This window comes from Nerophis lumbriciformis, linkage group LG08 (genome assembly GCF_033978685.3).
Source record: "Nerophis lumbriciformis linkage group LG08, RoL_Nlum_v2.1, whole genome shotgun sequence".
Taxonomy (NCBI): Eukaryota; Metazoa; Chordata; class Actinopteri; order Syngnathiformes; family Syngnathidae; genus Nerophis; species Nerophis lumbriciformis.
The window spans coordinates 12,258,302-12,274,392 of NC_084555.2; the positions used below are offsets into that span (position 1 = coordinate 12,258,302).

Below are 16,091 nucleotides of genomic sequence, written 5' to 3' on the forward strand. Positions count from 1 at the left end.
ACACACTATTTTACTCTTAATAGATAGTAGCAAGTGACCAATGAGAGCATTTGGAAATAAAAATGAAGACAAAATAGCAGCTATGTATGGCAGAGATGATTATCCAGTGATAGGCTTTATTGTATGCACATCTATTAATGGCAAGCATTAGGATACATGATAATACATGAGTATTATTATGTATGCTGAATAAGATTCTGTCCGTGAGTGTTTACTAACTTCCTACGGGACTGGGGATGCAGGTCTGTTCACATGATAAATAAATGACTGATTCACAAATGAAAGCCAAGTGCAAAAGTCTCTGGTGCTGACAGGAAACAAATCACCCATTAAAACTTCTCTTCAGGCAGCGAGCGCTCCAAAGTCCAAACTCGTCCCCAAACCGGTACCGTGTGTCATCACGGCCATGCTTGATTGGTTTCAACGCCGCGCAGACTCTCTCAGCTGAACGTCCACACTTCCAGCTCCATGATCCGGAAGTCGTCGGTTCCAGAAAGCGAACAGTTGTTGAAGGTGTAGCAGGGGCTGCTGCGGCCCAGATACAGATTCTCATCCACCCACAGACCAAAGTGACCACTGTGGAGAAAGATTAGAATTAGAACGTGCAACTATTTCATTCAATCTAATGAGATCTAGTACAAGAGCTGTATCCCATATTAATAGTAACAACAATATATTAATAATTATGTACAACTTATTCCCTCTAGGACAGTGTTTTTCAACCTTTTTTGAGCCAAGGCACATTTTTTGCGTAGGAAAAATCCATAGGCACACCACCAGCAGAAATCATTAAAAAACAAAACTCAGTTGACAGTAAAAAGTTGTCGTCGCAATTGTTGGATATGACTTTAAACCATAACCAACCATGCATCACTATAGCTCTTGTCTCAAAGTAGGTGTACTGTCACGACCTGTCACATCACGCCGTGACTTATTTTGAGTTTGTTGTTTTCCTGTGTGTAGTGTTTTAGTTCTTGTCTTGCGCTCCTATTCTGGTGGCTTTTTCTTTTTTTTTGGTATTTTCCTGCAGCAGTTTCATGTCTTCCTTTGAGCGATATTTCCCGCATCTACTTTGTTTTAGCAATCAACCAGTTGTTTTTATCCTTCTTTGTGGGGACATTGTTGATTGTCATGTCATGTTTGTGGACGCTGTCTTTGCTCCACAGTAAGTCTTTGCTGTCGTCCAGCATTCTGTTTTTGTTTCCTTTGTAGCCAGTTCAGTTTTAGTTTCGTTCTGCATAGCCTTCCCAAAGCTTCAATGCCTTTTCTTGGGGGCACTCACCTTTTGTTTATTTTTGGTTTAAGCATTAGACACCTTTTTTACCTGCACGCTGTTTCCGACATCTACAAAGCAATTAGCTACCGGCTGCCACCTACTGATATGGAAGAGTATTACACGGTTACTCTGCCAAGCTCTAGACAGCACAGACACTCAACAACAACACATCATTTGCAGACTAGAATTACTGGTTTTAACCCAAATAGGTGAAATTAGGATAATCTCCCATGGCACACAAGACTGTATCTCGCGGCACACTAGTTGGACACAGTGGTTGAAAAACACTGCTCTGGAATTTCGCAGGCTTTTTTGTGATTGTTGCGGCGTAAAATGTCTGAGTTGAGGGAAGCTTTTTCAGAAAGTTCTGGCAAAAGTTTTTTTTCCCCCAAAAAACATTTGCATCAACTTGTGATTTTATTAATTGGTTATCAGTGTTTTAAGTGTTCCCTGTAACCTTAACTACTGGTAAATATGTTTACCAAGAATAGTGCAAATATCGGAAGCTCCAAGTATCATACACCTCTCAGAGCCAAGGAGACCATGCCATATAAACCATGCCACTTATAGTACAGGCCAAAAGTTTGGACACACCTTCTCATTCAATGCGTTTTCTTTATTTTCATGACTATTTACATTGTAGATTGTCACTGAAGGCATCACAACTATGAATGAACACATGTGGAGTTATGTACTTAACAAAAAAAAGGTGAAATAACTGAAAACATGTTTTATACTCTAGTTCTAGCTCTGATTACTTTTTTGCACACTCTTGGCATTCTTTCGATGAGCTTCAAGATGTAGTCGCCTGAAATGGTTTTCACTTCACAGGTGTGCTTGAAGCTCATCGAATGAATGCCAAGAGTGTGCAAAGCAGGATTCAGAGCAAAGGGTGGCTATTTTGAAGAAACTAGAACATAAAACATGTTTTCAGTTATTTCACCTTTTTTTCAGTTATTTTCTAGTTACACCTTACTCTCCCTGCTTGAACTACACAAAAAACAAACATAAGTCTTGATTAAACAGTTGATGTGCGCATTTCATCGCCGCTCAGATTCAAATTCAGTTGGTGAAAATGAAGCTGTCAGTCGAGGAGAGGGAAGAGTACACCCGGAAAAGACATGAAGATCTTTTTTAGCACTTGGTTCTACGGACTATTGTGTTATGCACAATAATTGAGACAGTCTAGATACATATTGTTGTTCAAAACTAACAAAGTGGGGTGTACGAAAACCGAGTATAACTGTAAAAACTTTACCTTCCTCCTCCAATGGCAAAGGAGTCCAGGTCCCCTTTAATGAAAAAGGAGTTCTCTCCGGTCCACTTGAAGCACTGTAGAAAGAGACAGCACAACCCTTTTTGTGAGTGACCAATAGTAAACCCCTGACTTGCTAGGGGAGCGTTTGGCGCACCCTGTTGGTCCAGATCCCCTTTAATGAAAAAGGAGTTTTCTCTGGTCCACTCTAGAAGAACCTGAAGTTAATACCGTTACCATCAAGGAGATGCCTCTCTTACACGCCACACCTAAAAAGGGCAACAAAGGAAGACCGAAAATACCAGTGACGTGCGGTGAGGTGAAGTTGATGGCTGGTGAGGCACTGACTTCATCACAGTCAGATTTACAAACATATGAACCCTAAAGAGTATCTTATTCACCATTTGATTGGCAGCAATTAACGGGTTATGTTTAAAAGCTCATACCAGCATTCTTCCCTGCTTGGCACTCAGCATCAAGAGTTGGAATTGGGAGTTAAGTCACCAAAGATTATTCCCGGGCGCGGCGCCGTTGCTGCCCACTGCTCCCCTCACATCCCAGGGGGTGATCAAGGGATGGGTCAAATGCAGAGGACAAATTTCACCACACCTAGTGTGTGTGTGACAATCATTGGTACTTTAACTTAACTTTAACTTTACACATACAAACTGTAGCACACAAAAAACACATTTAATTAAAAAAACATTATGGTCTTACCTTTACTTATAAGTGCGGGAACAGTGGTGTTCGTGTTGGAGGAATTGTGAATGAATGAAATATGAAATCCGTGCTGCAGTCTGCATGTGTACCTAATGTTGTGTCCCTGCAGTCGTTCACGGCTCCTCCGGCGCGAGCATTGTTGTTTTTGCACTTTTTGGCTTCTTGTTAAGTGACTTTTTATGGGTGGATTCGGTCTTGCACGTGGAGGGTTTGGGTGTGGGCTTTGGTTGGTGTGGCGCTCCCGTCGGGGGGTGCATTCTGCGGCGGGGGTGCATTAACCGGCACCAGGAGGCGGGATTACTGCGAGCCTCACACAGTGCGTCTTCGCAGCAGTTTTATGATTGCTCAGCACAAGAAATACGTTACACACATACAGTTGTTGACAAAATACACTGTACATTATATACCTCAGCTAACTAAACTATGGAAATGTATAATATAATTCATATAGCAATAAGGTCTCACTGCACAGCAGGCCAGCAGTTAGCCGTGTCCGCAATCCATGTTGAGGCACAACTGAGTGACGTGCCTCAACTGGCTGCTGATCACCGCACCGTCTCTTCTCAGTATTTGAACGGCAAATGTGAAAATTCAGCGATTTTGAATACAAATAATCTAAAACTGGTGAAGTTAAATGGAAAATAACTTTATAGTATAATCACTGAATACATATAACAGTTTAATTAATTTTTTTTCTTTTTATCCAGTGACCGCACGTCACTGGAAAATACCCAAACGTCCTAAAGGACAAAAGCAAGTGCGGAAAGATTCCAAAGAAAGTCCTCCAATATGTGAAGAGATGCCAACTGTTACAGCTCAAAGTATGTCTGGTGTAAAGATTGTCCCTGAGGTTATTCCATCATCCTCAGCTCCTGCTGTTATTACCACCACTACATGGAAGCCTGAACAAGACCTTTTAGATTTCAAGTCAGCTGATGCCAAAATTGAGTCAAAATCATCAACTGAAGAGAAAGTTCAACTTCTCAAATCTATTCACCTGTGAGTCACAGGGGGAAAAAACTGATTCGCCTGGGGCAGGGGTATCAAACTCATTTTAGCTCAGGGGCCGCATGGAGGAAAATCTGTGCACGTGATTATTAAAATCATGGCATTAAAACTAAAAAATAAAGACAACTTCAGATTGTTTTCTTTGTCTTACTTTGGCCAAAAATAGAACAAACACATTCTGGAATAATGACAATACAAATATAGAAAAAAATACAGACAGCGGTAAAGTTCAGATCCATGAAGGAAATAAGTAAGTGAATGAATGTTTATAACTGAATACATGCATAAAAATGTGTTTTCTTTTGTATTACTTTTTTAATGAATTAAGTAATGATGACAACCTTTTTCCAAAACACAATATAGAATGTGAGATATAACAGGATAATGCATACATTTATCATTTGTTTTCAAAATGGTTACAAAAAAGCGGGACCCCAAAAATGTACTGTGGAACCCCATTTTTATGACTTGATGGGCCCCATTTTGAAAATTCCTAGCGCCAACACTAGGGTTGCAAAGGGGTAGAAAATTTCCGGGAACTTTCCGGAAATTTACCACGGGAAGTTAAGCTCGGGAAGTTTGGAAATATTGACCATTTTTTGATTATTCAAAGTTGGACACCGTCCATGGGAATTAATGGCAATATATGTGAATTAATGGGGAATTACAATAATTATATATTATTGGGCACTTGTCTATATGCTGCTGCATCTTTGTGGCATTTTTGACGTAGCTCTTTGCACAGTATTTGCAAATATACACAGCCTTTCCGCCTACATTGGTTGGGGTGAAATGTCTCCACTCAGATGGTGTACGTGGCATTATTCTGTTTGTATTTATTTATTCTTGTGAAACACTAATGCAATGCCACACACAGATATAAATAGTCAGCTAAACAATTGGAGTAGTCTTTAAAAATATTTTACTGATGGACAAATGAATAGAAATAGGCTAGATGAATAAATGAACACTCAATCAGCATGCTAAATCAAACTACAACCTACATTCTTGTATGACAACAGAATGGCTAGCAGAACAGAAGGCGGAGGAAACTACACGGTTTGATTTAGTATTTGCTAGTTGAACTTTACAGATCACAAAAAAGGTAAATTCGGATCGCTAACGTTAGCATAAATGCATGGGATTTAAAATAGAGAAAATTAGCATCACGGCTAACAGAGAAATATTTTCGGTTCATTATGAGACTGTGGTGGTACATAAACCTAGCTAGCTAGAGATATTGGCCCCAAAATCATTTAACAAGTACAGGAACAGCTAGCTAGCTTGAGTGGAAGTCTGCTGGAGTAGTCTAGTCATACAGTAACAAGCAATTACACCTCTATTAAACTTCAATACCATAGATCAAATATATTTACCCCAGTAATATCAAAACTTACCTGACTGGATGAAGTCCTTGGGCTCAAATACTAGTTTGGCCTCAATAGCCCTGCTGTAGTGTGTAGCATGCTGGGAATTATCTGTGCATGTGATGGAAGAATGCACTACACTTGTGATGGAGGAATGCACAGTATAGGGTTGAAATTCTACTGAATTTGCATTAAATCAGGTTGTTTTAGCTAGTAATCATGCTGCAAGATCTAGCATGTTGCATTCAATGTTTATTCCCAATATTTTTCCATTAATTCCCATGGAAAGTTTCCAACTTTGAATATTCCCGGAATTTTGCAACCCTAGCCAACACTGATGCGTGCAAAACAGCAGAAGGTGGCTGTGGCCTGCGGGCCGGTTTTAATACTAATCAAATATCCTCCCGGGCGGTGGGGGAGGGGGGGAGTGTTTGGCACCACCCATACTTGCCAACCTTGAGACCTCCGATTTTGGGAGGTGGGGCGTAGGGGGCAGGGGGCGTGGTTAAGAGGGGAGGAGTATATTTACAGCTAGAATTCACCAAGTCAAGTATTTCATATATATATATATATATATATATATATATATATATATATATATATATATATATATATATATATATATATATATATATATTTATATACATACAAGAAATACTTGACTTTCAGTGAATTCTAGCTATAAATATATAATTATTTTATTATATATATATATATATATATATATATATATATAAAATAAATACTTGAATTTCAGTGTTCATTTATTTACACATATACACACACATAACACTCATCTACTCATTGTTGAGTTAAGGGTTGAATTGTCCATCCTTGTTCTATTCTCTGTCACTATTTTTCTAACCATGCTGAACACTCTCTCTGATGATGCATTGCTGTGTGGAACGCACAAAAGTGCTTTCATCAAGTGCACTAGATGGCAGTATTGTCCTGTTTAAAAGTGTCACAACATTGCTGTTTACGGCAGACGAACTGCTTTACGGTAGGTGTGTTGTTACCGCGCTGGGAGGACGTTAATGAAACTGCCTAACAATAAACCCACATAAGAAACCAAGAACTCGCCCTCCATCATTCTACAGTTATAACGTGATTGGGCAGGTACGCTGTTTACATTGTGGGAAAGCAATTTCGGCAGATTTTCGGGAGAAAATTTGTCCCGGGAAGTTTTCGGGAGAGGCGCTGAATTTCGGGAGTCTCCCGGAAAATCTGGGAGGGTTGGCAAGTATGGCACCACCTGTTGGTTTGCATGAATACAACTCAAAACTAGACTACAACACAGGCTGTCTTTTTCAGACTTTTTTTCTACGTTAAAAACATAAATTATATTTTATATATCAATACATCTTCACATGAGTTTCAAACTGACCTTGAATCGAGGATGCAGCATGAAGAGGAAGGTTTCCCCCGTGCCGTAAAACGCCTCACTGAGCTTCAGCGGGTGCGACAGGAATGCACCGAATACCTGAGGAAGGACAGGAGACGTTGCAGGACAAACGTTGACCGTCTATGTTCCGACAGACGTTACCTCGTCCAGCGCATCCTTGATGACGACCAGCGTTGGCGAGTCCGTGGCGCTCAGTTTCCGGTAGAGGGACTTAAGGCTGGCGCCGTGGCGAGAGGTGCTGTACGCCAGCTGCCAGGTGTGCCCCACCGTCTTAGGGGGCAGCTCCTTGCATAGCTTTGGAAATAAGATGGTGTTATGAAGATATTTATAAAGTTTCATAATGATTAGACAAACAGAAGCTCCTCCCCTTGCCAAAACGTTTGGCCAAAGGCAAATAAATATTACTATGAACATCATGTGCACATCTTTTTTTAATTACTGCAAATGTTTTTCATTGACAAGAATACAATGCAAAATTAAATCAACCTGTATTTTTTCCCCGTTTTCCTGATGGAAAACGGGGAAAAGAATACTTAATTTCAAAGAATCATTTACTTTATCACAATATTCAAAATGGATATGTGTGTTTAATTTGAGTGTTTGCAATATAATAGTAATGCTGTCAAATTATTATTAATTTTTAAATCAGATGAATCACACTTTTGAAATTGGATTAATCGCGATTTGCCAGCACAATTTCAATTAACCACAAAAAAGACCCCAATATTTTGACGCAAACACAATTTTATATTCAAAGTGTCATACACAAAAATCTTTTAAATGTTTTACTTGTACCCGATTGAACTCCGTTTTCTGAAGTCCTGTCGTAGTTTATTTTGAAGTCCATCCATCCATTTTCTACCGCTTGTCCCTATCGGGGTCGCTGGAGCCTATCTCAGCTGCATTCGGGCGGAAGGCGGCGTACACCCTGGACAAGTCCCCCCCTCATCACAGGGCCAACACAGGTAGACAACATTCACACTCACGTTCACACACTAGGGCCAATTTAGTGTTGCCAATCAACCTATCCCCAGGTGCATGTCTTTGGAGGTGGGAGGACGCCGGAGTACCTGGAGGGAACCCACGCAGAACATACAAACTCCACACAGAAATACCTCGAGCCCGGGGATCGAACCTAGGACCTTTGTATTGTGAGGCACATGCACTAACCCCTGACTCACCATGCTGCCTGTTTATTTTGAAGTTTTTATACAAGCACAACATTTGAAGTTTGCACTGACCGTGTAACAACTAGGGATGATACTCGAAACCGGTTTTCCGGTTGTTCGATAAGAAAAGAACCGAGTCCTCGGACTCAAATCCCTTTTTGAGAAACAGTACCCGTTATCGAGACCACTATAGTAAAAAAAAAGAGTTGGTTCTTTATTCGAATCCCTGGGAAAGAATCCCGTCCCGACCAGAAATGCCCTTTGAGACGTCACAAGAAATGACGTCACGTAGCTCAGTCATTAGACGCAGATTGGGAAAGCAGGAAAAAAAATGGACCGGAAAAAGCGCTCCAAGGTGTAATAAAGTTCAAAACAAAAGGTATAATCCAATGAATAACTTTACTGAGAGATTTGAGCAGGGTACAAACACATGACCAACACTTTTACGACCAACCGGAAACATAGCAACCAGGCTAGCAACGCACCTCCTTTACGGCAGCTGTCGCAACGTTCTTAAAGCAACCGCAGCACATACATATATATACAACATATATGACATCATCTCCCTTTTTTAGCTTTTGTTTTTCTTTCCTTGTAAAAAAAACAAAATCACACTGTATATGTGTTGTCTGTCTAATTATAAATAATGCAGACGAGGCGTGTTGGCTGAGTTGCAACAACACTTTTCGGGGCTACCGCGCATGCTCGTCACTCCCGTTGCATGCTGGGTAGTGTAGTTGTTATATTCCCTAGTCTAGCTCATAACATCACTTTCCCCCTATAAAGAAATAATGTTAACTCAATAAAGTGTATTTCTTTTTTTAGCTTTAACTTTTCATTTTTTTAGCATTGTAACCACATTTGCAAACAACTTTTCTCTTCATAGAATTTTATTTCAATAAAGAAATAAAGTGCAAAAATGTCAAAGCATCATAACAAACAGTTATGTCAAATAGCAGCAGAAGTGCACTTTTTGGAGAGCTGTATTATTTTCAGTTTTGTGCCCAAGGGACTGATTTTATTTAACACTATATTATTATTTATACACCTATAGTGATCACAGCGACAGGTTGTTTTTGTGTTACTGTATACATTTGTTTTTCTGAAAAATCCCACTTACCGGTAATATACTTTGGGTAACAAAAGTCAATATTTATTTATTTTATTTTATTTTTTTAGGGGGGTAACAGTCAATATTTATTTATTTATTAGATTAAATGTTTTTCTTATATAATAAAAGTGAACTTTTGTCAAACCAAATATTGTGTTTTTTTCCATATACAACAACCTATCTGGACTTGATAAGAGAATCGATAAGGAATCGGTTCGATAAGAGGTTTCGATAATAGGCTCGAACTCGATAATTTCTTATCAAACATCATCCCTAGTAACAACCCACGCCGCCTTTCAGGTAACCAACCATCCGTGGTTAAGGTAAAGGAGCATGTGCGCTTGACATTAATTGCATAATCAATCTGCATGTTTACATGATTAATGCGATCATTTTTTGTTTTTAAGCCAAAACTGTGACATTGTCCTTCTGTTACTTGGAATTTATGTGAATTGCCAAGAATTTAATTCCACTTTCTGTGCGGTGGATCATATTCAATTTATTATTATAAATTATCTTTAAAATCAACCAAAATTCATAATTTTACACAAGTCTGCTGGATTTTTATTTTTTTTGGTGTGAAAGTATTGACCTGAACCCCATTAGGCACACATTTAAAATATGTACTGCAGCAGCACTTATCTTGTGTCTGATGTTTTTATTTTTTACCAAAGGAATGCTGAATGAATCAGAATCAGAAATGGACATAATTCTCAAACATCTAACGTTTACAGCAGTCCTATTCAACCAATGGCCCTGGAGGCTAAATCCGGCCCGAGAATGACACCGAACCGGCCACCGAAAATTTGTGAGACAAACATTTTTGCAACAAAATCCTAAAAAGACCAGAGTGCTCTAGTTGTATAGAGGAGCTTGGAGTACTATAAACACATTGGCACATCCTTGCATTGACATTTTAACATTGCTAGTCTATGAATGTTGTCATTCATCCAGGTCAGTGTCATCTCATCAATCAATCAATCAATCAATCAATCAATGTTTATTTATATAGCCCTAAATCACGAGTGTCTCAAAGGGCTGCACAAGCCAGAGCATTCCATCGATCGCAACTGGACTGTTTGGTTTGTCTCAGAAGACGTTTCAGTTCCTGCTCATAGACTTAGATCGGTCAGATCTAGTCTTAGACTTAGATAGGTGCTGGTGCCAAAACCCCAAATATTTATACTCCAAAAACTAGGAGGGTGTGACAAAATAAATCACATCAAATGTCTACTGTAGAGGATGCTGGTTTATTGGAATGTACAAAATAAGACGAACAGTGAAGGGAGAATTTCGGCACCACGGTCCTCAGCTTTCTGGGAAAGAGGCCCCCAAAACAAATGGTAAATAGGTTATACTTTATAGCCGGGGCCTCACCTGCCATCATGGAAAGAAAAAAAATGTAAAAAAAAAAAAAAAAAAAAATTAAATTGTTATATGTATCCAGTGATTATACTATAAAGTTATTTTCCATTTAACTTCACCAGTTTTAGATTATTTTTATTCAAAATCGCTGAATTTTCACATTTGCCGTTCAAATACTGAGAAGAGACGGTGCGGTGAACAGCAGCCAGTTGAGGCACATGGATTGCGCAATGACTCGGCTAACTGCTGGCCTGCTGTGCAGTGAGACTGTATTGCTATATGAATTATATTATACATTTCCATAGTTTAGTTAGCTGAGGTATATAATGTACAGTGTATTTTGTCAACAACTGTATGTGTGTAAAGTATTTCTTGTGCTGAGCGATCATAAAACGGCTGCAAAAGACGCACTGGCTGAGGCTCGCCTCCTGCACCCCCGCCGTAGAATTGTTGTATCAACTAAAGCCCACACTTAAACTTTCCACATGCAAGATTGAATCTATTTAAAAAAATTATTTCATAAGAAGCCAAAAAGTGCAAAAACAATAATGTTGGTGTTGGAGGAGTTGTGAATGACTGCAGGGACACAACATTAGATACACCTGCAAACTGTTATGCGCTGTTATACAGTATATGCCTTGAGCTCTTATTTTGAAGGCGCTAAGAGCGGAAGTGATGACACGTTGCGGAGGTTTTTGAAAGAAGGTAAATAAAGTGGTCCTCGTGTAAACTGGAGCCTCCGTGTTTGTTATTTTGTAGTTTCATACAGTATGGGCGACATTTATAAACCCTCGGTTACACTTTTTTAAATAGATTCAATCTGGCACGTGGAAAGTTTAAGTGAGGGCTTTAGTTGCGGCGCATGGACTTAATTTCTAAGTAAAGTTAAGACCATAATAACGTTTTTTTTAATTAAATGTGCTTTTTTGTGTGCTACAGTTTGTATGTGTAAAGTTAAAGTTAAGTTAAAGTACCAATGATTGTCACACACACACTAGGTGTAATGAAATTTGTCCTCTGCATTTGACCCATCCCATTGATCACCCCCTGGGAGGTGAGGGGAGCAGTGGGCAGCAGCGGCGCCCCGCCTGGGAATCATTTTTGGTGATTTAACCCCCAATTCCAACCCTTGATGCTGAGTGCCAAGCAGGGAAGAATGCTGGTATGAGCTTTTAAACATAACCCGTTAACTGATGCCAATCAAAGGGTGAATAAGATACTCTTTAGGGTTCATATGTTTGTAAATCTGACTGTGATGAAGTCAGTGCCTCACCAGCCATTACCTCACCGCACGTCACTGTTTATAGCGCTTTTCTACCTTCAAGGTACTCCTAAGCGCTTTGACACTATTTCCACATTCACACACTGATGGTGGGAGCTGCCATGCAAGGCCTTAACCCAGACCCATCAGGAGCAAGGGTGAAGTGTCTTGCTCAAGGACACAACGGACGTGACTACTATGGCGGATCTAACTAGGAACCCTCAGGTTGCTGGCGCGGCCGCTCTATCAAGCGAGACACGCCCTCCCACAATTTAGTTGAACATCCATGATGTACAGCCAGGTGTGCAAATACCTCACATACTCCACATAAGTGACAGACAAGTCGAGCCTGTGTGGTTCACTGACCTCTTTGACATGCGAAGCTTCCAAAACATGGCTGTTCTCTACAATACTGTGAAGTCCTTCGGGTCCCCCGTCAGCAGCGAGGAGTGCCGGCTTGTCCCCGCCGCTGTCCTCCATCAACACCATCTGCAATTAAACAATCTTCTTGGTCAAAGATGATTGATAGGCCTTTAAAGACTCTTCACAAACAAACCTCTCACCTCCCAGTCGTCCCCCGAGTTGTGCTGTTTCTGTAACACTCCCTCCTCACCCTCCTCGTCTTTGTCCCGCACCAGTACAAATTCCTCTTCGTTGCGATCTCCTTCCACTTCTCCACCCTTGAGTACACACAAGTCTGGTCGACGGTGCGTGAGAAAGGCATAAAGTTCGTCGGAGCTGACAGGAGGAGGAGGGAAAGCAGCCGTTCAGTAATGTTTGAGCAGACAAACGAGGCCGGCAGCTGCGTCAACAAGCTGGCAAACCAGAAGGTGAATGGACAACCTGGCTCTTGGACGTGACACGTGATTGCAATGTCTCTGGCAGTAATCTAACAAAGTCAAAGTAGTGTTGAGGTACTAAATGCTAAACCATGACTAGGGATGGAACAATATGAAAATCACATATCACGGTTATTCTGACCAATTTTTCCACAGTATTATAACTGATATATTTTTAACCAAGCTTTATTTATTTTAATTCGAAGTAAACAACAGACACAACATACTGTATATCTTCATATTTACCACTCTTCAAAGTACCCCAAAGCTGCGACAAATGATTGGAGGATGCGGGAAGAACTGTGGACACTCGTGTGATTTGGATAACATCGGACTGTCTGCCCCACAGGATGAATTATGAGGATCAGTCATAGACGATTTAAAGTGAAAAGCTAATTTTATTTTCACTCGCATACAAAACATTCTAACTTGGATTGTTTCCCTGGCTTCGAGACTCTCCCGAAGGACAGTGCGGTGACGACACAACAAACTCCCTTCTTGTCTCTCATGGACACACACCTGTTGTTGACTTTGGACTGACGAGCGGCTGCACGACACCAAGGCCGCGGAACAGAGACACGCGGCAGGCTTACACACACACATGCATCCACAAAAAATATACGCCACACACACATATAACCCACCCCCCATCCAACGCCCTTGACGCGAAACCCTTAGGGGGGATGGACGGATGGGCAGCGCCTGAAGAGCTGCAGCCTGCCACCGTGGCCCCCACTCCCTTCCCTCTGTTGCTAGATATCTTGAGATGTATGTTGTAGTACAGGGGTGCTCACACTTTTTCTGCAGGCGAGCTACTTTTCAATTGATCAAGTCGTGGGGATCTACCTCATTCATATATATAATTCATTCTTGCCAACCTTGAGACCTCCGATTTCGGGAGGTGGGGGTTTGGGGGTGGGGCGGGGGCGTAGTTAAGATATATAGATATAAGAAATACTTGACTTTCAGTGAATTCTAGCTATATATATATATATATATATATATATATATATATATATATATATATATATATATATATATATATATATATATATATATATATATATATATAAAAGAAATACTTGAATTTCAGTGTTCATTTATTTACACATATACACACACATAACACTCATCTACTCATTGTTGAGTTAAGGGTTAAATTGTCCATCCTTGTTCTATTCTCTGTCACTATTTCAGAACACACACATTATACAAATAAACATTATAAAATCAATAAGAAAACGGGAGCTCTAATTTGGGAGTCTGAATTATGATCAGAAGTTCCTATATAAACATTGCGCACTCACGTCGCCTTTTTGTATTGATTACTGCAGCTGTGCACTGGATTCATTCACAAATACAAATTACAACTCACAAACACTTTAGAGTTAGGCTCCACCATCAGAATGTGTACTTAAACTTATAAAGATCACATGGATATTATTCAGTGAGTTGATTCACCAAACCTGTTATACATGAGGAAAAAGCACACAGGACGTTTCAATTGTTCACAGACTGGTCGCGCTCATCAGAATGACAAGACACTTCCGGTCTGCAGGTGATAGCATTCAATTGGGAAGAAACGCCCTACTGCTCCCTACTGACCAATGTGAATACTGATAAATGTGTAATGACAGCTCCAAAAACGAATTCAAACCACAAAATAAAATAAATAAATCAACACAAAAATGTGACACATTATGGGTGGGTCACATATGCATGTACAGTAGATGGCAGTATTTTCCTGTTTAAAAGTGTCACAACATTGCTGTTTACGGCAGACGAACTGCTTTACGGTAGACGAAAACTTGACTGCTGTTGTTGTGTGTTGTTACCGCGCTGGGAGGACGTTAATGAAACTGCCTAACAATAAACCCACATAAGAAACCAAGAACTCGCCCTCGATCATTAGCTGTTTATATTGTGGGAAAGTGGACGTGTGAACAGGCTGTCAACACGTCACTCAGGTCCGCATGGAGCTGGAGGAGGCGTGGCCTCCAGCTCCGCCTGAATTTCGGGAGATTTTCGGGAGAAAATTTGTCCCGGGAGGTTTTCGGGAGTCTCCCGGAAAATCCGGGAGGGTTGGCAAGTATGATATAATTTATATTTACTTATTTATGAAATATATGTTTTTGTTAACAAGTTAAAGGTGGGGCTTCACGGTGGCAGAGGGGTTAGTGCATCTGCCTCACAATACGAAGGTCCTGAGTAGTCTTGGGTTCAATCCCGGGCTCGGGATCTTTCTGTGTGGAGTTTGCATGTCCTCCCCGTGACTGCGTGGGTTCCCTCCGGGTACTCCGGCTTCCTCCCACCTCCAAAGACATGCACCTGGGGATAAATTGATTGGCAACACTAAATTGGCCCTAGTGTGTGGATGTGAGTGTGAATGTTGTCTGTCTATCTGTGTTGGCCCTGCGATGAGGTGGCGACTTGTCCAGGGTGTACCCCGCCTTCCGCCCGATTGTAGCTGAGATAGGCTCCAGCGCCCCCCGCGACCCCAAAGGGAATAAGCGGTAGAAAATGGATGGATGGATGGAAGTTAAAGGTGTTTAATGATAATACAAGCATGTTTAACACATATAGTTAATATTGTTAATAAATTAAAGGTGTTTAATGAAAATACAAGTATGTTTAACACATATAGTTAATATTGTTAATAAGTCAAAGGTGTTTAATGATAATACAAGAATGTTTAACACATATAGTTAATAATGTTAACAAGTTAAAGGTGTTTAATGATAATACAAGAATGTTTAATACATATAGTTAATAATGTTAACAAGTTAAAGGTGTTTAAAGATAATACAAGTATGTTTAATACATATAGTTAATATTGTTAAAAAGTTAAAGTTGTTTAAAGATAATGCAAGCATGTTTAACACATATAGTTAATATTGTTAACAAGTTAAAGATGTTTAATGATAATGCAAGCATGTTTAACACATATAGTTAATATTGTTAATAAATTAAAGGTGTTTAATGATCATACAAGAATGTTTAACACATATAGTTAATAATGTTAACAAGTTAAAGGTGTTTAAAGATAATACAAGCATGTTTAACACTTATAGTTAATATTGGTAATAAGTTAAAGGTGTTTAAAGATAATACAAGCATGTTTAACACATATAGTTAATATTGTTAACAACTTAAAGGTGTTTAATGATAATACAAGCATGTTTAACACATATAGTTAATATTGTTAATAAGTTAAAGGTGTTTAAAGATAATACAAGCATGTTTAACACATATAGTTAATATTGTTAATAAGTTAAAAGTGTTTAAAGATAATACAAGCATGTTTAACACATATAG

The 16,091-nt window shown here is 39.7% G+C and overlaps 1 protein-coding gene across 2 annotated transcripts in view; it reads right to left on the reverse strand.

The window, feature by feature from the left end:
• Positions 1–85: 85 nt before the first annotated feature.
• Positions 86–16,091, reverse strand: part of LOC133611477 (oxidation resistance protein 1) — a 45,712-nt gene continuing 29,706 nt past the window's right edge. For both annotated transcript variants that reach the window (XM_061968293.2, XM_061968292.2), the window contains 6 exons: positions 12,501–12,675; positions 12,304–12,426; positions 7,173–7,325; positions 7,014–7,109; positions 2,535–2,608; positions 86–576 (listed from right to left, as the gene is read on the reverse strand). In XM_061968293.2, the coding sequence (XP_061824277.2) occupies positions 441–576; positions 2,535–2,608; positions 7,014–7,109; positions 7,173–7,325; positions 12,304–12,426; positions 12,501–12,675 (757 nt within the window). In that variant the 3' untranslated portion in view covers positions 86–440. The remainder of the gene's footprint in view (positions 577–2,534; positions 2,609–7,013; positions 7,110–7,172; positions 7,326–12,303; positions 12,427–12,500; positions 12,676–16,091) is intronic.